Source organism: Pomacea canaliculata, linkage group LG14 (assembly GCF_003073045.1).
Source record: "Pomacea canaliculata isolate SZHN2017 linkage group LG14, ASM307304v1, whole genome shotgun sequence".
In the NCBI taxonomy this organism is placed as follows: Eukaryota; Metazoa; Mollusca; class Gastropoda; order Architaenioglossa; family Ampullariidae; genus Pomacea; species Pomacea canaliculata.
The window spans coordinates 1,258,128-1,279,950 of record NC_037603.1 but is presented as its reverse complement, the minus strand read 5'-3'; the positions used below and the strand labels follow the sequence as shown (position 1 = coordinate 1,279,950).

Genomic DNA, 21,823 nt, shown 5'->3' with positions numbered 1-21,823 from the left:
ACAACCCGCATTTTGTAAAAAAAAATTGACTGATATAGTTGTAATAACCCAAAAAGTTTTTAAAAACGTCTTGGGTGAAAAGAAACAATCAAAAATCAAGAAAGTAATTAGTTTTAATTATATGCAACACTTTAACCATTCTCACACAAATATTACATCGGAAACATTTGGGAAAAAAATAATAGCCCACAACAGTCTGAGATGAATGAGCAGACAATGTTTTGTGATGAATGTAGATAATGTTGGTGTCAGAGGGTCATTGGTGTTGATGTCTCGGTGATTTAGCGTCGTCTCTATTTTTATCGATAACATCAGAGATGTTGATGAAAGTGGCTGGAAGATGAAGATAACTTAGTGGTTATGGTTAGACTTATGTAAAAAGGTACTGTGGGTTGGGTTCAAATCTTGGCTCTGATATTCTTTTGTAGGTGTGACACATTTCATGGGAACGTTTTATTGGTGCTCAGGTTTCCTCACCCCCAGGTGTGCGCGCGCGTGTTTGTGTGTGCGCGTGCGTGTGTGTGCACAAGAGTACGCATGAGCTTTAAATTAAAGTAAGCGCATTTATGTATGTGAGCGTGTTTATGTGAGTTGAGTCGCAACATGTTTGCTTCTTGTAGAATGTGTCACAATTCCATATACATATATATTGTTCGTCTTACCGTGCTATTTTTAGCAGATTTGATATGATAAGAAAATCTGTGTAGTAGCGAATGCAAGAAAAGACAAAGAAATACATTATCTTTTGATGATTACGCATTCAGTCTGGGTCAAAACCAACAGTTTGCATTGTCTGAGTCGTCATGTTGCTCTGCTGGATGTTTAGATTACTTACTATACTGGTCTTCACAAGAGGTGAGTACATTTTGTGTATCTATACATCTGTCTGTATGTATGTCAACCTTCTTGAGTGTCAACCTTCCCTATAAGTAGCTTACCTTGTACAACTGTCATGATTGGGTTGCACACTTCATCAACTGAAATGGAAATAATCTGCGGATTACGTCCTTGTTTACTTTATGTTTCTCTTTGCCACCTTACTTCATGATTTTTTAAACGACATACTGCAAGGTCCTCCTTTTTGTTATTGTTTACCACTTCATGAACTTCCGAAGAAACTAGAGTATTGCAGGATTCTTCCTTTGTTGTTGTTTATCACCTATCTTCTTAGTTAATAAACTGGTTTACAGACTAAGTTGTCATTGTAACATCGATTGTTTTAATGATGGTTGAAGCTGTCTTTTCTTTTGGCCAGCATTGAATGCTCTTCTGTGGTCTACGTCACCGGAAGTGGGGACATTATCACAGGATGTGTTGGGCAGGATTTGTCAGTCCCATGGTCCTTCACGACAAATCCGGATGAGGCTGTTGTAGACATCACGTGGTTTCTGGAGGTCTCTGGAGTTCATGTTTTAACTGGTTATATACGGATCCATTTTCCAGAAGAGTCTTTAGCTCCATAGAACCAATAAAGTTTGCTTTTTGATGTCCGCTTTTATAAACACGAAATATTTATATTACATTTCCATTCAACGATGTGCGCGGGGCCAAAGAAAAGCATATAAACATTCCACAGACCTGTCAGTCAATTCAAACTACAGACGGCGCCAACTTGTATTCGCAGAAAATATATTTCTATTCATTCTGTTTTTAAAAATTTATTTTTGACATGCTTTATTTTAAATACTGTACTTTATGCTTCGATCAGTTTGCATTTTTTTTTATTAGAAATCTCTTTTTCTATATTCGTATTCCTTGTTTGATTCAATGCTTTTTCAACATCAACGATGGGTTCAGAGAAATGACGGAGGGAGGACCATATTCGCCAGCCGTATAGACGGAGACTTCATCTCGTTGTCAAGGCAACACGTGCAGTTCGTGCCCAACGCTGGTTTCCGGTTACAGAACGCGACTGTGGGCGACACTGGGCTGTACTCAGTGCACGTCAGCACTCACGACGGCGCCGGTCACGTGACCACAAGCAATCGCTCTGCTGTTGTGGATGTGGCGGGTAAGAAGTTATTTTTGTGACAGAATAAGGGTTATAATTCGTGTAGATGGCACTGTCACTTGGATAACTAAATTCTTTATTTGACAAGCTTGAGTTTGCTTACATTCTGCATTCTTTTAACCTACCTGACTACCCAACCACTGTTGTAAAAATGGCAAAATGCGGCATCAAATTATACAACACAGTATTTATTGAGCCAGACAATATGTCACAACACAGCTCCTCCGAAACTGGCTGGGGGTCAGTTCCTAGCTCGCCGACACGTAATGCCCGTCGTGGATGATATCACAGACACCTTGAATGTCATCCTGGAGTGCGGACAGTTCACTGACCGGGGTCAGCCGCCGATCATCGTCGATTGGACGGTTAGCGGGTTTTGTTTGTCTTGAACATAGAAAAAACTACCTGGACGGCATTTTTGCTTTATCTCCCGATATATTTTATTAATTAATTCTCCTATCTCGTCTCATTTGAACAATGATACAAGTCCTTGTAGCAAACAAACTTGTGAGCAAATATAGACAATGAGATCACGCAATGTAGAAACTAAGGTAGAAATGGTGTCAGGAAAAATATCTCATACTTTAAGAGGTCGAGGAGCCTTATTAACCAACAGCCACAGAAGACCACACTGAGTTTTATTGTTTGTTCTACAGACACCATCAGGACCTGTTTACACAGACTTCAACTACCAGGACGGTTACTTTCTCCTCCCCCTGCAATACGTGGAGACAGGAAACTACACTTGCTCTCTCTTAGACCAGAGTCCGGCAAAACGATGTCTTGCCAGCGACTCCGCCGTTACTAGGGGAGGCAACTGTCTACATTGACCAAAACGTAAACTGGACGGCAATGGAGGCAATTCAAAGGGAGTTAATCGAAAGAGAGGATACTCTGAGACATGAAAACGAGGAGCTGAAGTCCCAGGTGCACAATCTCACACAGACATTACAGCAGCTTGAGCAAGTCATTAATCCTCAAGATTTCTGTAAGTCGGATAACACCATCGCTAAGTTCATTTTGTTTCTTCTTCATCTGTTCATTACTTGTCTTGGGGGTCCGGTGGTGCAACGGTTATTGCCTGTCACCAATACAGTGAGGGTTGTCTGTCCTGGGTTCAGATCTCGTCATGGGCACGCTGTTCTTTCTCTGCACGTGGCATCTGTGTACAGGCTGTCTTCTGACCTACAACAATAACTCAATGACTCTGTACAAACAACCGAAGGACACTCAAACCAGTGATAAACATAATGTGGGTGGAAGTCAAACCACCAAAACAAATGTTTATTCAGAACAGTTTTCTTTCTTCAGCGAGCAACCAGTCCACGTGTGTAGACATACAGCAGCACAACAGCATGAGTGGTGTTCACAAACTGTACGAAGGGAACGTTTCAGTGTCGGTCTACTGCGACCAGGACACAGATGGAGGAGGGTGGACGGTAAGACTTTGTAGTCGGAACTGGAAAAAAGAAAACATTTGTATCCACGGCGGACAAAGTTTCACTTTTAGAGAATTATTGAGCTTGAGCAACAAAGTATAATTATCTATTTCTTCCCTACTATCTGTTCTCAACTAAGTCACTTTCGTGATATAAAAAATTATCTTCACTTCCTGTTCGATATCAATTTTGTCCTTTTCTTTGGCATTATAGGTTGCCCAATATGGATAATATAGATTTCAATGATTAAAAAACTTTTATTCGATGTTTCAGGTGTTTCAGCGTCGGTATGAAGGTTCTGTAAACTTTTTTCTGAATTGGACAGAATACACACGAGGCTTTGGGGATCTGAACGGAGAGTTCTGGCTGGGTGAGGTCCTTTATGCCTGTCCCTCAACCTTCTCTCTGTCTCTTGCTCCATCTTTCCGTGTGCTTAAATGTTTAGTTTACTTTTACACCAAACCTCCATCAAAGTATAAAAGATGGTTGTCCGAACAGTAATCATATTAAATATCTGCTAAAGAATGTCAGAAACACGAACAGATTCATAGTAGATGAATTCATAGATTTCATAGAAACTGAAATTGAAATTAATGAAAGTACATAGCAAAACTCGTGAAACTTTAGCACTATTTCAAAGATGGAGTCATTTGAATTTATTTGTTGAAACAATTTCAGTTCTGTGTGTGTGTGTGTGTGTGTTCATTAATTATCTTAAAGGACTGGACAACCTGCACATCCTAACGTCCTCGAGACGCCACGAGCTGCGCGTGGATCTTCAAGCTTTTAACGGGACCCGAGGGTTCGCTTCTTACAGTGGCTTCATCATTGGCAACAGCAGCACCAACTATAAGCTCGATTTCGACGATTTTCTGGGTGGAAACGCAGGTAAAATGATTCCAGAATACTCTATGAGATAGCTAGAAGTACCAAAGAAAACAAGACTTGATCATGTCCTCTTGAATGTTTAGAATCCATTAATAATATCAAGGATCCAATAAAGTAACATGACATTTTTCCAGGTGACAGTCTAACATACCACAAAGGTCACGAGTTCTTGACACCTGATCGGGACAGTGAATACAAATGTGCAAGTGGCAGGCACGGGGCGTGGTGGTACGATAACTGCTTCTACTCAAACCTCAATGGCATCTACAGACCCACTGCTACCACACCACACGCCGACGGCATCATCTGGCTTTCTTTCGCAGGATATGATAATTCACTCAAACGGACGGAAATGAAAATTCGTCCTATGTAGATTTTTAACAATTCACAGTTTGTAATCAAAACTTTCATTAAAGTTGCGACATCAACCTCTGTGTGGTATTTTTGTAACTGTTTGAACTGTTTTCTGTTGTGCTACTTTTGATGTTCTTGTATCAGTTTGTAGAATGTTTACCTTTTTTAAAAATAAATTTCGACTACCAGTGTATATGTCACGTATTGTATGGTGTGCTGTGTATTGTGTATTGTATTGTGTTCTTTTGTTCGCTTTGTGCTTTTACAGAGATGGGCTAGACGCTAGAGTATTTACTGACAGTTACATCATCAATGGATCAGGTGTTGTGATCGAACAAGTTCACCAATCACCTGTCAAGGTACTTGAGAGCGACAATAAAGACCTATAAAATGTCCATGGTTTCCCATGATCCTTAAGGGCAGCATTGTTCGTGACTTCTCTGCAGTGATAAGAGAAAAGTTTGCAAAAACCAATAAAAAAGATTTCTGTCCGTATCTTACAGCAAAGGTGCACTGTTACCTACTTCTTACCTTCCCTCGATCGCCATGTCGTGGAGCTGGGCTTATAGGTCACTGACTATAGTGTTGTTTACAGCAGGTGAGTCTGTTTGTTAGTCTGTCTGTCGCTATATCTCTTTATATAATATTATATTACACTTATCTCCCCTCTTGCATCACTTTCTCCTCTTCTTGTTTCTCGTCAATCTATTGAACGCCTTACACTGTAAGCCCTCGCTACAAGAAGGTGGAAAACCACAGTTTTAAAAGAAAGCTTGAACTTTTGGTTGTGTAGATAAAGGTCACGTAACAGAGGTCATAACTTACATTGATGACGTTTGATGATTAACGGAAATGTCGGTGTCTAGTTTGTCTGTGTGACTGGAGCTGTTGAAAATGGCTCACATAAGAATGGTTCACAAAGGGAAATTAAAGAAAAGCTGGCACCTCTACTTTTTTTCAGCATCGCACGCTATTCTGTGGTCGCCATCACCGGAAGTGGAAAACATCACGGCATGCGTAGGAGATGACCTATCAATCGCATGGTCCTTCACAATGAGCCCGACTGAGACTGTCATTGACATCACGTGGTTTTTGGAGGTAGGTTGATATTTTTGTTGTTTTGTTGTTATTGTCTTTAAGCTGTCTGTGAGATTCCGCCATACACCAATCAACATAGCTGTCAATAGTTGTGATTATAGTTTATTGACTAGTCCGCCTGCTTGTCTTCCTCTGCACATTTATGACACTCTCCATCCTTACTGCTTGTTCCCTGATTCCTCTTGTGTCTTCCATATTTCATTGGGGTTTTTCTGTTACTTGTTTTCACGGTTGTTTCTCCTTCCGTCCTTCGTATTCTGTCTGCGTATCCTGCTTGTCTCGAGTGTTAAAAGTATGCTTCTTTGTGAGTGTGATTATGTGCTACATCAATCACACAGTTATTATTGTTGCTATTGCTGTTGTTGGTATTATTATTATAAATAAAAATGTTTCCAGTGCCATGCAACAAATAATTATCCGTTCTTATCTACGTTCGATAAATCTCACACAGGTCACCTGTATGAAGTTTTTCTTTTTGAACATTCAAAAGTTCAAAAGGCGAGGAATGGATGAATGTAACCGCTTGCAAAAGATAATTAAAAGATTATTTAATAAAGCGGTCGGTTACTAGGCAGGGCAGATATTAAGGTCTCAGATACTTTACAAAGTTCTACTGTAAACAAGTACTGATATCTGTTCCAGAAGAATGGCGGCAACAGGACCCTCTTTGCTAGCCTCATCAGCGGCGAGTTTTTGCCGTTGTCAAGGCAACACGTGCAGTTTGTGCCCAACGCCGGTTTCCGGCTACAGAACGTGACTGTAGGCGACACTGGGCTGTACTCAGTGCACGTCAGCACCTACGACGGCGCCGGTCACGTGACCACAAGTAATCGCTCTGCTGTTGTGGAGGTGGCTGGTAAGAGATGGTTTTCAAGGGGGAATAAGGGTTATAATTTTGTGTAGATGACACTGTTACTTGGGTAACTACAAGGCTTGAGTTTGTTTACCTTCTGCATTCTTCTAACCTACCTGACTACACTACGACTGTCGAAAAAACGGCAAATTGCGGCATCAAATTATACAACACAGTTTAAGTATTTGTTGAGCCAGACAATTTCTTCAGCGGCGATAAAACAACTTTTCACATTAAATTTGAATTCTTAGGTCCTTAAAATAAACAAAACAATAAAATAAACATAACATATATCGAGTGATGAATTATACGAATCATCACTGGGAATGATTGATACACATAAGGAGCGCCTAGCAGTGTAGGGATAAAAGCGATACAAGAAAAGGCCCCTGGTTCAGATCTTGTCTCTGGTCTCTGTCTTATGTGACATTAAATATTATGTAAAGCAACCTTATTTTGTATGCTTTTAACATCACTCCTTATAAAGATATTTGTTTTACAAGTATACCTAATTATTTACTCATAAATTAGCGTGGGAAAAGCAATATCATGGAAAGTATTTCCACGTTATGTCACAACACAGCTCCTCCGAAACTTGCTGGGGGTCAGTTCCTAGCTCGCCGTCACGTGATGCCCGTCGTGGATGACATCACAGACACCTTGGAATGTCATCCTGGAGTGCGGACAGTTCACTGACCGGGGTCAGCCGCCGGTCATCGTCGACTGGACGGTTAGCGGTTTTGTCTGGAATGAACATGGAAAGAACTACCTCGACGGCAGTTTAGCCTTTTAATTAATTAATTCTCCTTTTTCGTCTTATTTCAACAATAAAATACTTGATTGACCTATCATTCTAATCATCTTCTAAAACATTTTACTAGATATACGATAAAAAAATTTTTTGGCTGTATGAAAAAGATCTCTTACTTTAGGAGGTGGAGGAGCCTTATTAACCAAGAGCCAAACAAGACCACAGTGAGTTTGTTTGTTTGTTCTACAGACACCATCAGGACCTGTTTACACAGACTTCAACTACCAGGGCGGTTACTTTCTCCTCCCCCTGCAATCCGTGGAGACAGGAAACTACACTTGCTCTCTCTCAGACCAGAGTACGGCAAAACGATGTCTTGCCAGCGACTCGCCGTTACTAGGGGAGGCAACTGTCTACCTCCATCAAAACGTAAATTGGACGGCAATGAAGGCAATTCAAAGAGAGTTAATCGAAAGAGAGGATGCTCTGAGACGTGAAAACGAGGAGCTGAAGTCCAAGGTGCAGAATCTCACACAGACATTACAGCAGCTTGAGCAAGTCATTAATCCTCAATATTCCTGTAAGTAGATAACACTGCTATCGCTAAGTTCATTTTGTTTCTTCTTCATCTGTTCAGTATTTGCCTGGGGTGTCCGGTGGTGCAACGGTTATCGCCTGTCACCAATACAGCGAGGGTTGGCTGTCCTGGGTTCAGCTGTCGTCTTGGGCAAACTCTGTATATGGCATCTGTGTACATGGCTGTCTGTCTTGTCACCTACAACAATGATTTCTTGCAGACCTACAAAAATAACCTAAGGACACTCAAACCAGTGATAAACATAATGTGGGTGGATGTCCAACCACCAAAACAAATGTCGATTCAGAACAGTTTTCTTTCTTCAGCGTGTGTAGACATACAGCAGCACAACAGCATGAGTGGTGTTCACAAACTGTTCGAAGGGAATGTTTCAGTGTCGGTCTACTGCGACCAGGACACAGATGGAGGAGGGTGGACGGTAAGACTTTGTAGTGGGGACTGGCAATACTTGAAAGTTTGTTTCCATGGCGGACAAAGTTTCTTTTCTAGATAATTATTGATCTTAAGCAAGAAGATATAATCATCCATTTATTGCCTACTTTATGTCAAACTAAGTCACTTTTGTGATAAAAAAAATTATCTTCACTTCCTGTTCGTGTTCAATTTTCTCCTAGTCTTTGGCATTATAGATTGCACAATATAGATGATTTGGATTTATACGATTAAAACTTTTATTCGATGTTTCAGGTGTTTCAGCGTCGGTATGATGGTTCTGTGGACTTTTTTCTGAATTGGACAGAATACACACGAGGCTTTGGGGATCTGAATGGAGAGTTCTGGCTGGGTGAGGTTTTTGTGTCTGTCCCTCAACCTTCTCACTTCTCTTGATCCCTTTTCCGTGTAAATAAATGTTTACTTTCACGCCAAACCTCCATCAATGTTCTACTTCATCCACACACGAAGTGTTTGTCAACATGTTCCTGCACCCAAAAACCAAACAAACAAAAACTAATTTGATCTGAGTTTATATTGACGAGCGTCATAATACTTTGTCCCGAAATAACATAAACTTTGATTACCGACATACTCCCTGTTGTCTAGTAGACGACGGAAGTCGGGCATGAACAATGGTTGTCTTAACCCTAATTTTATTAAATATCTACTAAATAATGTTAGAAACACAAACAGACTGCCAGTAATAAATACACTTTTCTTGAAACCGAAATTGAAATTAAGGAAGTACATAGCAGCACTCGTCAAACTCTAGCACTAGTTTCAAAGATGGAGTCATATGTTTTTCCTTTAATAAATTTATTTGTTAAAATAATTTCAGCTCTGTGTGTGTGTGTTTGTGTGTGTGTGTTCATAAACTATCTTCAAGGACTGGACAGCCTGCATGTCCTGACGTCCTCGAGGCGCCACGAGCTGCGCGTGGATCTTCAAGCATTTGACGGGACCCGAGGGTTCGCTTCTTACAGTGGCTTCATCATTGGCAACAGCAGCACCAACTATACGATCGATTTCGACGATTTTCTGGGTGGAGATGCAGGTAAAATGATTCCAGAATACTCTATGAGATACCGCTAGAAATAACAAACAAAACAATACACGATAATGTCCTCTTGAATGTAAAGAATTCATGAATAAAAAGGACCCAATAAAGTAAGATGATATTTTTTCCAGGTGACTGTCTAACATATCACAAAGGTCGCGAGTTCTTCACACCTGATCGGGACAATGACTCCGGATGTGCAAGTTACAGTCACGGGGCGTGGTGGCATGGTAGTTGCTTCTACTCAAACCTCAATGGCATCTACAGACCCACTGCTACCACACCTCACGCGGACGGCATCATGTGGATTTCTTTCTCAGGATACGATGAATCGCTGAAACGGACGGAAATGAAAATTCGACCTATGTAGATTTTTCTTAATCACGGTTTGTAATTAAAACTTTCATTAAAGATGCGACCGTTTGGGTGCCGCGTTCTGCGATATCAACCTCTGTGTGGTATTTGTTATAACAGTTTGAACTGTTATCTGTTGTGCTACTTTTGATGTTCTTGTATCAGTTTTGTAGGATGGTTTGCGCGTTTTAAAATAAATTTTGGCAAGCTTTTACCCAGTGTATATGTCATGTATTGTATACTGGCCTGTGTACTGTGTATTGTATTGTGTTCTTTTGTTCGCTTTGTGCTTTTACAAAATATAAAACAAGTTGTTGTTGTTATTATTATTATATTATTATTATTATTATTATTATTATTATTATTATTATTATTATTATTATTATTATTATTATTATTATTATTATTATTATCATCATCATTATTAATATTATTGCCCTTCGCACCTCCTGGTGCATAGGCCATCGACGACAGTTTACTGTTGTCGATGTTTTAGTAGCAAGGATTTGTTTTTACGGGGTGGGGGTGCTGGCCCCACGCCCAACCCTCCTCCTTTTTCAGCCGGGCTTGGGACCGTCCTTGGCGGAGAGCAGCCAGCCCTGTAAACAGGTGCCACGTGCAGAGAAAGAACAGCGTGCCCGAGACGAGAAATGAACTCAGGGCAGCCAACCTTCACTGTATTGGTGACAGGCGCTAACAGCGCTAACCGTTGCGCCAACGGCCGCTCATCATCATCATAGTACAACAAATTGGACAGTAGGATTTGATCTCCATGTGTTCAGAATTGTATTGCTACTGGATTTGGATGCCTATCCATAACAGAGGAATTCTATTGCCGCATTGTGTGTCTACGTCTCCCTCTTCATTAACCAATTATCTAATGAGTTATTAAGTCACCGAATTTCCTGTTTTGTCTTCCCTCTTCCACAAGTCACCCATTTAGTAATTTTTTTGCCTTTTGTTGATTGAATATAAGGGTTTAGATGGTGATGACATTATTACAGAGATGGGCTAGAGTATTTACTGACACTTACATCATCAATGGATCAGGTGCTGTGATCGAACATGCTCACCAATCACCTGTCAAGGTACTTGTTAGTGGCAGTGAAGACCTATAAAATGTCTCTTATAATCCTTAAGGGCAGCATTGTTCGAGATTTCTTCTCTGCATTGATAAGAGAAAAGTTTTGCAATAGCCAACAAAAAAGATATCAGTCCGTATCTTACAGCCAGGGTTCACTGTTACCTACCACTTACCTACCCTCGATCACCATGCAGTGGAGCTGGGCTTATAGGTCACTGACTGTAGTGTTGTTTACAGCTGGTGAGTGTGTTTGTTTGTCTGTCCGTCACTGTATCTCTTTATACTACATAATATTACACTTAACTCCCCTCTTAAATCTCGTTCTCCTTCTCTTCTTTCTCGTCCATCCACTGCACTCCTTACACTGTAAGACTTCGCTACAAGAAGGTGGAAAACAACGGTTTAAAGATAAAGGTGAGCTTTTGGTTGTGTAGATAAAGGTCACGTAACAGAGGTCATAACTTACATTGATGACGTTTGAGGATTAACGGAAGTGTCTGTGTATAGTTTGTCTGTGTGTGACTTTGGTGCTGTTGAAAACGAAACATTACAATGGTTCACATAGATGTTTGCTCTCGTCAACGTTTTCAAGGGAAATTCAAGAAAAGCTCTCACGTCTGTTGTTTTTTTGGTTGTTTTTTTTTTCTTCAGCATCGAACGCTATTCTGTGGTCGCCATCACCGGAAGTGGAAAACATCACGGCATGCGTAGGAGATGACGTGTCATTCCCATGGTCCTTCACTACGAGCCCGTCTGAGACTGTCATCGACATCACGTGGTTTCTGGAGGTCGGTTGATATTTTTGTTTGTTTTGTTGTTATTGTTTTTAAAAGCATGCTTCCTTGTAATCGTGATTATGTGCTACATAAATCATATCATTATCATCATCATAATTAGAAATGTTTCCAGTTCCACGCAACAAATACTTACTTATTCTTATCTACGTTCGATAAATCTCATACAGGTCACCTGTATGAAGTTTTTTTTTAAAAAAAAACATTCAAAAGTTCAAAAGGCGGGGAATGGATGAATGTAACCGCTTTGAAAAGATAAGAAGGAAAACAAAGCGGTAGGTTAATAGTGAGGTCAGATATTAAGGTCTCATATACTTTACAAACTTCTACTGGAAACAGGTTCTGACATCTGTTCCAGAAGAATGGCGGCAACAGGACTCCCTTTGCTAGCCTCATCAGCGACGAGTTTTTCTCGTTGTCAAGGCAACACGTGCAGTTCGTGCCCAACGCCGGTTTCCTGTTACAGAATGCGACTGTCAACGACACCGGACTGTATTCGTTACACATAGACACGGTCAACGGCACTGGTCACGTGACAACAAGCAATCGCTCAGCTTTTCTAGAAGTTTGGGGTAAGAGGACGACTCACCTTGTATTCATCCACGGGTTTTGTTTATCCCTGCATGCTTGGAAAATCCTCTTAAATGAAAAATACGAGCAACTGTTACCAGAATAGCAAGTTGTTTACAAATGAGTGGTTGTCTCCCTTGCACCCACAGTCGCTTCTGCCGCTTGGGGGCTCTGTTTTCCGCGTGAACTTTGTACTATCTCGTGCTATCGTCGTGTTTTACGATCATTGGTCTTAGTACTAAATAGTTGACTTTTGTTGTTGTTGTTGCACTCTCACACCGCAGCTCCTCCGGTTCTGTTTGGGGGACAACTCGTAGCCCGTCATCGCGCGGCTCCTGTGAGGGATGACGTCACAGGAACGTGGCACGTGACTCTGGAATGCGGACAGTTCACAGACCGGGGTCAACCACCGGTCGTCGTCGAATGGAGGGTGAGTCGTGTTGCTAAATCGTGGTGATAGTTGCCTTTAGGACCAGTTATACATCTATATTTCTTTTTCTCCACTTTGATCACAATCTTACACCATTAGAGAGACGCCTGATGTTGACTTTAAGGATGATCTATATAAAAAGAATAAAAATTCAAAAAATTGTAAATGAAATAATTCAAGTATAAAGAAGCATACTTAAAAACGGCAACGGCAGCAAGATGAACTTTTCTGTTTTACAGACACCGTCTGGAGCTGTTCACAAGGATGCCGTTTACCAGGGAGGCTACTACCTGCTCCCCCTGCAATCGGTGGAGACGGGCAACTACATTTGCACTCTTTCTCACGAGAATCAGTCAAGGCGTTGTCTTGGCAACGATCACGAAGTGGAAGGAGTTGCCAGCGTGTACATAGCTGACGTCACGGCAGAAGTGGCCATGCTGAAGGCAAATCAAAGTGAGTTAATCAACGAAAACCAAGAACTGAGGTCCCAGGTCCAGAACCTCACAGACAGATTAAACCATATTGAGCAGCTGCTTGATGATCACCTGACTTACACTCAAGATGTCGGTGAGTAATCTTCTACTGCTGCTTTCTACTTTCTTAACCCCACCGCCTTTTCTAGCGACAAGAAAAACGGGTACAAAAACAAGTACAAGAAGAAGTGGATGATATTTATCTGTGTTTGTTATCTTTGGAACATTTATATATGTGAATCTTCGAGTGTTAGTGTGTGTGATTTGAGCTAACGACTACAATCACAGTTATTCTAAGATGCATCGTAATTTTAAGTTTAAAAATACTGTACTTTTGGGCATTACAAAATATAGCAACATACAAAGCTTGCAGCAACATATTGACACACAACTTTCTTCTCTTAGCTCATCATCCGTCTAGTTGTGTAGATGTCAAAGTCTATGACAGCCAGAGCGGGGTTCACACCATTTTCGTAGGAAGACTGAACATGTCGGTCTACTGTGATCAGGTCACTGATGGAGGAGGCTGGACGGTGAGTTCTTCTCCCGACATGCTTCGAGTAAAAAAGGAACAAGTCAAGTTCCTTAACTCTTGCTCTTTAGTTTGAAAACTTTCTTTTTCTGTCAAGAGGATATATCCAGTGTAAATCTTTTTACCATCATCCTCATTCTCATTCTCGTCGTAACCGTCATAATACTAACAACCGTCATCATAAATATACATTATAAATAACATTTAATGATGACGTACGTTGTTCTATATCTCAGGTGTTTCAGCGGCGACAGGACGGTTCTCTTAATTTTTCTCGAAACTGGACTGAGTATGTACATGGCTTTGGAGACTTAAACGGGGAATTCTGGATTGGTGAGATTATTCTGTCTACGTATTGTCTATGTATCTGGATATTGTCTATTTATATGTCTATCTGGTCTTAACATCACACTGTATTTTTTTTTTTTTTTTGGCAGCTTTACAAGAAGCTATGAACGTAAAACATCGGAAATATTACTGAGTCTTTAAAAAAAGTTGAAGATGAGAAACATTTTGTACCGTACTCGTCGTAACTGAAAAATATTAGAATACAAGATTTAACGCCGCTTAGATACGATAGTTTCGCATTCATTTATCCGTTTTGTTTAAACTAAAATCAGTCTATTACACAGATTTAGTCAAAATTATGTTAATGCGTAAATGGCAGAGACAATATATTAACATAATTTCGACTATGTATTGCTTACCCGCTAGGGGTTAAAAAAATTTGAATGTATTTGTGCGCGCGCGCATGACTGCGTGCGCACATTTTGAAGTTGTTTCTCTGACGTCAAAGATGTCGTTCAGGTTTGGAAAACCTGCGTGCTCTGACGTCATCGAAGCAGAACGAGCTGCGCGTGGACCTGGAAGCCGTTAACGGGACCCGAGCCTACGCCCTGTACAGAGGGTTTAGGTCTGGCGACACCACCAACAATTATTTCCTCCACTTCGACTCTTTTGTCAACGGAACTGCAGGTACGAACATCGTCAAACATCCGAGATCCCGCTATAAACACATGAAGATCAAAGATGACCACATCTTCTATTACTGTATCTTACAAAAAAATATAAGGAATAAAAATAATAATATTTGGAAAATGTTCATTTTTAGTACAATTTCGTCTTGAAAATTTGCATCATGATTATAGCTCGTATCATTTTATATATTATAATAAATAGATGTAGTCATACATGTCATCATGCTGTATTGATAGAAAGTAAATGCATTTGTTTATTTTCTTATGGGATATTTTACACAACCACGTGCATAAGAATGGGTCACAAGTTTTAGGCAGGACGATTTTTGGTCAGTTAAAACTAACTGATTTATTCCAGGTGACAGTCTGACACCCAACAGAGAAGAAATGTTTTCCACACACGATCATGTCAACGTGGCCAACCTGACTACAACCATTCACGGGGGATGGTGGTACACTCCTTCTGGGGAATCGAACCTTAACGGTGTCTACACACTGAATTCTACAACAACCAATGACACAATATTTTGGAACACTTTTCAAGGAAATGAAACTTCTCTAAAACGGACTGAAATGAAAATACGACCGTTTGAACGAAACCTTTGAATGTCACTGCTTGTAAGCTGTTCTCTTCTTAAAACTGATAATTGTTTGCTTATTTTATTTATTTATTTTTGTGTACGCGCACTGTATTTATAGTTCAGTTTCTAGCCATATATTAAATTCAGACAAATTTTTAAACTGTCAAATTTGACAATCATTTTTTAAAATTTTCAAACAATACAAGGACTGACATTAATTAAGTTGTAGGAAATTTTACAGCAACACTTTCTAGCTAAGGTATTTTTGTTGTTTTGTATATTTGTTTCCTTTCTTGAAATTTTTTTTCTCAAGTCGATCTTTATTCGTTCAGCAGCTTAATTTTTGTTCTCATTGAATTTTAGTCACAAAATCCGTAAAACGATTTATAAAATGACATGGAAAAGATTTCGTTAGTATTTATAGGGCTGGCGGCCATGAATTGTCTTTGAGACAATGAAGATGTTTGCATGGCAAACGAATCCGATTATTCAATAGTTCACACTATTCAGTTAATTTTCGATAACACCGACATAATAAAAACACAAGACACGACCAACATGGAAATGGCATCAAATAAAGTCCATGTTCAATTTTGTGGAGTTTGAAAAGCAGACTCCATATTGAAGCCGTATCTTCAATTTATAAAGGAAGGAGGGAAGTTGTTGTGAAGTCGCACTTAAAACGATGAAACTGGATCACGAGTTTGAAATAACTTGTTTAATTTATTACAGATTATTATCCCCTGTATCAGTCAGCCTCATTATTTTGATGTGGCTTCCATGTTATTTTTAAACGTCACCCTTACATGCGTCAAAACCGGTTGACGTCATTTTCTCTTGTGACGTCAGTTTCTATGACCTTAGCTGAACTCTGACCTACTACTGCTACACCCCAAAAATGGAAATAAAATTTTGTTTACGTTTTTCTCCAAGCAAACCCAGACTTGGGGAAAATATGCTGCTTGTCTTTAAATTCGCTGTAGTACGCGATGGTTGGGCAGACTTGTGTCATTGTGTGCTCACCAATGCCACAAGCGTGAAACCAAACAAACGAAAGTAAATCTCTAGGTAATGTTTCTTAAAATAAAATCTGTATATTTTTAGAAACCTTACAGTTATTTTGGGAGAAAGATAACCCTTTTCTACCGTTGATTTTCTTCTTTGTCTTTAAATGTCTAGTGGGGTGCAATTGGGTTCCAAAGTCTGGGGAAAATTCAGACCAAGACATTGTTTCCTAAAGTCAGAGTGAAATATTCTCTTCTTGAGATTCTTGAATGATGATGATTGATGATTGATGATGATGATGATGATGATGATGATGATGATGATGATGATGATGTCTATTTGTAATGCGCAGGTATCCATCCATTCAGAGGAATGCTCATTGCGCAGCAAAAAAAAAACAAAAAAAACAAAACAAAACAAAACAAAACAAAAAACAAAAAGAAACGTTACCATGCAAATGAAAACTTTAAACTTATGACATAGTTTAGTGCACATAAAACCCAAACAACATAAGATCTCAGCTTTCCCATTAGCTGAAACGTTCACTGGCAAAACTACTTTCTGTGCAATATGTTTTGAGACATCTATCTCAAAAAAAGGGAAAGATGTAATCACCAAAATTTCGGAAAATAGTGTTTTACCTTGACTATCCATTCATTAGAAAACATCACCCTACCAGAGCTTTAACAACAAATGCAAGTCAAAAGCCAGGCTGTTCGTGACTTGTAGCCACAGCCACTGAGAGAGATAAGAGAAAGTTTATTAACTACCACACAGTTGTAGACTGTTAAACGTCTTGTAGTCAACTGAGATGTGGCGGCGCTGGTTTTCCGGATCTTTGACTTTCTTGCTTTTAGTCACTGGTGAGTGTCGCTTGTTTTTCTCTTCTCCTCTTTGTTTGTAAGTCTGTCTCTCTCAGCTCGCCCACCTGCACACCTGTCATCCTGGTGTGAGAAATCACGATGTGTGTGGTACTTGCTTGTTGATATTATCTCAAGATGACCAAAATCAGATTCTACCATTGGATGCTTGCATGGAGGTTAGGAGTTCGAATCTAGGTTCATCCGGGTGTGCCTAAAACAAAACAAAAAAAGGTTTTAAAATTTCATTCTTTTTGTAACAAACTAAAATGTTTCACTTAGGTTGCAATCTGTTTTAGGCATGTAATTTAATTCCCTTTATCTAGGGAGTGTGTTGGTTACCAAAAGAGTCCTACATGTGAAGATCAGAATGTTGATGAGGAACGCAATGAATAACCTGAAACCATTAAAGACAGATTTTGAAATTTCTTAAGAAATTAGAAATGTTAATGTCTTTGTCTACTTTCATCCTGACTTTTGTATTGATGTTTTGCTTATTCTTTACAATATTTCATAATATGTCTTTTACAAATGAACTGTTATTGCTGTATTTCAGCATCAAATGCCGTTCAATGGACGCCAGAAGTTGGGGGCATCATCATGGCATGTGTAGGCGCCGACATTACAATCCCATGGTCCTTTACAACAGCGCCGCAAGAGACTGTCATTGATGTCACGTGGTTTTTAGAGGTCATTTCACTTAATAGCATTACAAGAATTATTTACTTCACACCCATGAAATACTGCCAATAAAATGTATTCATTCATTTCTTTAAATTAACAAATTAAAGTAAATAAGTGTTAATGAAAGTTAAATTAATGTATTTTTAGTCCACTTATGTAATTTTGTTTCAGTCAACCATCTGTTCATCCGATCATTCAGTCTGTGATGTTAACACATCTACATCTTTTCTATATAAGTATCAAAGGTTTCAGCGTCTGCGCCTGATTGATATAAAGCATGATTCCAATCATGAGTGTTTTTATTTCTTTGCAGAAGGCTGATGGGAGGGTGACAGTGTTCGCCAGCTATACCAACGGTCAGTTCTTCTCGTTGCCCAGAGATCACGTGCAGTTCCTGCCCAACGCCGGCCTCATCATCCAGCATGCGACGGTCAACGACACGGGGCTGTACTCCGTCCACGTCAACTCTTTCGACGGGAGTGGTCGGGTGTCCGTCAGCAACCGCTCGGCTCTCGTACAAGTCTCGAGTAAGTGAACGGTGCTTACGACTGACGTCATGAACAGTCATTCTTCAATCTGTTGGTTACCTGTAGTAGATGCAAAAAAGAAGATTATTTCAGGTCACCTAATCTTTCAGCAACCAAAAAAAGCAATGGGTGTGCTAAAATCGGGGACTGGATCTTGCACTTACTTATCTTCTTATCACAAGGATTACTAATAAAAGTTTTCATTTATGCCTTGGGAAAGTTTCTATGATCAACAAAAAAGAACACCTGGTGAGGTTCTATGTACTCGTCATCATGCTGCTTGCACTTACTGAAAGAAAAAAAATCTTCAAATGACCTTTCACTTTTTAAAGTCAAATAAAAGTTATCTTTTTAACCCGAAAGCCGATCGATGGTCCTTAAAAATAAATCTGTGGGTGGGTGGAGGGAATGAAATGGAGGCTCATTGTAATCCATCGTAAAATTGTGTTCCCTCCCAATTATCTGTTTGGTGTTTCTCTCGACAGCTCCACCAGTCCTGTCCGGGACACAGCTCCAAGCAAGTCGTAGTTCCGATCCCGCGAGGGACGACGAGACAGGGACGTGGCACGTGACACTACAGTGTGGTCCTTTTGAAAATCCAGGCCAACCCCCGGTCATAGTTGAATGGGTGGTCAGTTGTTTACAATATCTTATGTCGAGCTAAACGTGTTTTTTCAGCGTATAAAACTGATCTCTAAGAACAAATATTTTCTGAGTCGAGATTAATCTCTATGTCCGTCCATTCGTTCACCTACCTGCCGTCCTGTCTTCTTCCTGTTTCCCACCTGTAAAAGGTCACGCTGAGTACATCTGAGGTTGTTGTATATCGTACAGACGCCCTCTGGATCTGTGCACGCGGATTTCAACTACAGGGACGGGTACTACCTGCTACCCCTCAAGTCCATCGAGCGTGGCAACTACACCTGCTCCATCGTGGACCAGAGTCCGGCGAAGAGGTGTCTGGCCAGCGACTCCCCTTTGCACGGTGAAGCTTCTGTCTACGTCGATGGCGAGGAAATCCGTCTGGCCACGTTGGAAGCCAATCAACGAGAAACATCCGAGAGGTTGCAGGAGTTCAACAAGAGCCTGGGTAGAGAGCTGGAGTTGCTACGGGAGGAGAACCGATTGTTGCGGGAGGAGAACTCAGCGCTTTCACTTGCAGTTCAGGACATCAAAGATGCGCTCGGCCGTTATCAAGGGCTCAATGGACTGCAGGACCAGCGTGAGTTTATTTTCTAAGATTCTGCATTTCCAAAATTTACAAAAAAGATTCTGAGTAAGAAATTAAACTTCAGATCAGTCATGTATAAATTCTTTAAAAATATTATTTCAAAAATAATTGTGAAATAATGTAAGAGACTACTGACTTACTCTCTTAACTTGCCAGTAGTTCAGAGCTTTGAAATCTGTAAGGAACTCTTTTTTTTCAGTGCATCAACCAGCCACGTGCGCGCATGTGAAGCAATACAGTTCTCTGAGTGGCATCCACACACTATTTCAAGGAAACACGACGATGACAGTGTACTGCGACCAGCACACGGACACCGGGGGCTGGACAGTGAGTGGCCGCCATGACGGCAGTAGATAAAAATCTGTAGTGCATCACTGTACTGTCTGAGCCTACTGTATCTTCTCTATCAACAATAGGTCTTCGTAGTGTTCAGTTATTTTGCTAATTTTCTTTTTCGTCCTTTTTGCTGATGACTTGGTCTTTGTAGACGGAAGGAAGGGTCCTTCATCCGAGAAGCTGCGAACTGAATATAGGTTCTTTCCTCGACTTTGATTTCCATACTGATGTAATGAAAATCCTGGTCATGAAATTAATCTTTTGGGCACTGATCTCCACGGTAAACTATTTTGATGCTCGGTAAACATTTTTCATTCTTACTTCAGGTGATTCAGCGGCGACAGGATGGCTCAATAACTTTTTACCGTGACTGGACAGATTACAGAAACGGCTTTGGGGATTTGAACGGAGAATTCTGGTTAGGTGAGCATATTGAGTCTTTTACACTAAATTAATAAAATTTATTAATAATTAATAATAAATTAATCAAAGATAAGTGCGAAAACAAATTACAACCCCAATCTTCACAAGACCACCATTCTTCCGTCTGAGTTTATGTAGTCAACCCTCATTCCATCTTGACATGTTTACTGCCTTATGTAAGGTACACTAAGACATGAGACTTTTGAGATGTTTTTATTTTGTGTTTTTGTTTGTTTGTTCTTTATGAACATTTCACAATCAAACAGTGCTATTAAGAGAAATAAAGAACAGCAACAACGACCACAATTTTTAAGATGATTGTTGTAAACATTTCTGATATGTTTCTTGTATGATGTCTTTCAGGGCTGGACAGCCTACATCTGATGACATCAGCGAGGAAACACGAGCTGCGCGTGGACCTGGAGACCTTCGACGGCAACCGCACCTTCGCCACCTACAGTGGCTTCACCATCAGCGACAGGACTAGCGCCTACATCCTACACTACGACCACTTCTCAGGTGGTAACGCAGGTACGATAGACGCACAGTGTTGATAACAAACAAATTTTTAAAAATGCTTTAGAGTTTTGGATTGCTGAGGTGTAACTTCGTTTTAATAATTGGGTAAAACTTTTTGTACGGTTCTCCCGATAGTCTGGCGGCATTTCAATGGCATCATAACAATGAATACAAAACATTTTTTCACAGGTGACAGTCTCAGGTACCACACCGGTCGTCCATTCTCCACCAAGGACCACGGAGCCCAGGCTGAGTGCGCCATCAACCATCAGGGAGCCTGGTGGTACTACGACAGCTGGTCGTTGTGTGTCGCCAACTCCAACCTCAACGGTGTGTACAAGAAGGATGGGACAGTGAGCACGGAGACTGATGGAGTTTTCTGGGGAGCGTTCGGGGGATCCTTACATTTCTCTAAAACGGACGGAAATGAAAATTCGACCTTTGTAATTTAGCCTAGCCTGTGTAAAGTTTTTAAAAAGACTTCTCAATAAATATTTACCTGTTCTGTAACATTGGTGCTTTAGTCTTGTTTTATATCTTTATATCCTTTGAGTTCTGGTTGGCATAGTACGCTGTATAGACACAAATATTTTATCAAACAAAAGTAATGAAAAGCAGGTCAATTATCTAAACATGAAAACTTTTTATTTAATAATGTATATAAGGTTACGATGGAGGGAACCATCGTCTGTATGTTTCACGACGACAGAGAGTGAAAGACGATTAAATGATAAATATTCGCAACACTATTATATATATGTGTGTGAGTGTGCGCGCACATTAATCAACGCTAAGCAAGTGCATTTTGTTGTTGTTGTTGTTGTTGTTGTTGCCTCGAACCCTGAGAAAAAGCAAGACTAAACTGGCGTAAAATCAGTCTTAATCAGTGACCTATCCCTTCACTAGCTATGATAGTTCTAGGTCGTGTTATCAGAAGACTATCCTCATCTGTGATAAAT

At 40.2% G+C, this 21,823-nt stretch overlaps 4 protein-coding genes across 5 annotated transcripts; all 4 read left to right on the top strand.

The window, feature by feature from the left end:
* The first annotated feature begins 743 nt into the window (after positions 1–743).
* LOC112555015 (ficolin-2-like) lies at positions 744–4,765 on the top strand. The gene is made up of 9 exons (XM_025223134.1): positions 744–855; positions 1,256–1,394; positions 1,798–2,011; positions 2,231–2,376; positions 2,668–2,999; positions 3,323–3,450; positions 3,724–3,820; positions 4,171–4,338; positions 4,473–4,765. Exons 5-9 carry the CDS (start codon positions 2,864–2,866, stop codon positions 4,709–4,711), a joined length of 768 nt encoding a protein of 255 aa, XP_025078919.1. The 5' UTR covers positions 744–855; positions 1,256–1,394; positions 1,798–2,011; positions 2,231–2,376; positions 2,668–2,863; the 3' UTR covers positions 4,712–4,765.
* Positions 4,766–5,658: 893 nt separating this feature from the next.
* On the top strand, positions 5,659–9,932 carry LOC112555014 (microfibril-associated glycoprotein 4-like). The gene is made up of 8 exons (XM_025223133.1): positions 5,659–5,790; positions 6,433–6,646; positions 7,227–7,373; positions 7,644–7,974; positions 8,298–8,410; positions 8,680–8,776; positions 9,314–9,481; positions 9,616–9,932. The coding sequence occupies exons 3-8, from the start codon at positions 7,287–7,289 to the stop codon at positions 9,852–9,854; spliced, it is 1,035 nt and encodes a 344-aa protein (XP_025078918.1). The 5' UTR covers positions 5,659–5,790; positions 6,433–6,646; positions 7,227–7,286; the 3' UTR covers positions 9,855–9,932.
* A 1,139-nt stretch (positions 9,933–11,071) lies between these two features.
* Positions 11,072–16,347, top strand: LOC112555010 (angiopoietin-related protein 7-like). 2 transcript variants are annotated; one of them, XM_025223127.1, is made up of 9 exons: positions 11,072–11,162; positions 11,574–11,710; positions 12,078–12,288; positions 12,571–12,716; positions 12,956–13,283; positions 13,595–13,722; positions 13,958–14,054; positions 14,529–14,696; positions 15,057–16,347. In XM_025223127.1, exons 1-9 carry the CDS (start codon positions 11,111–11,113, stop codon positions 15,302–15,304), a joined length of 1,515 nt encoding a protein of 504 aa, XP_025078912.1. In that variant the 5' UTR covers positions 11,072–11,110; the 3' UTR covers positions 15,305–16,347. The 2 variants fall into 2 exon arrangements, with proteins under 2 accessions (XP_025078912.1, XP_025078911.1); XM_025223126.1 differs by having other exon boundaries at positions 12,075–12,288; positions 15,057–16,342.
* A 662-nt stretch (positions 16,348–17,009) lies between these two features.
* On the top strand, positions 17,010–21,378 carry LOC112555009 (fibrinogen C domain-containing protein 1-like). Its single transcript, XM_025223125.1, has 9 exons — positions 17,010–17,147; positions 17,701–17,834; positions 18,142–18,355; positions 18,841–18,986; positions 19,190–19,577; positions 19,786–19,913; positions 20,249–20,345; positions 20,709–20,876; positions 21,054–21,378. The coding sequence occupies exons 1-9, from the start codon at positions 17,096–17,098 to the stop codon at positions 21,314–21,316; spliced, it is 1,590 nt and encodes a 529-aa protein (XP_025078910.1). The 5' UTR covers positions 17,010–17,095; the 3' UTR covers positions 21,317–21,378.
* Positions 21,379–21,823: the final 445 nt, after the last annotated feature.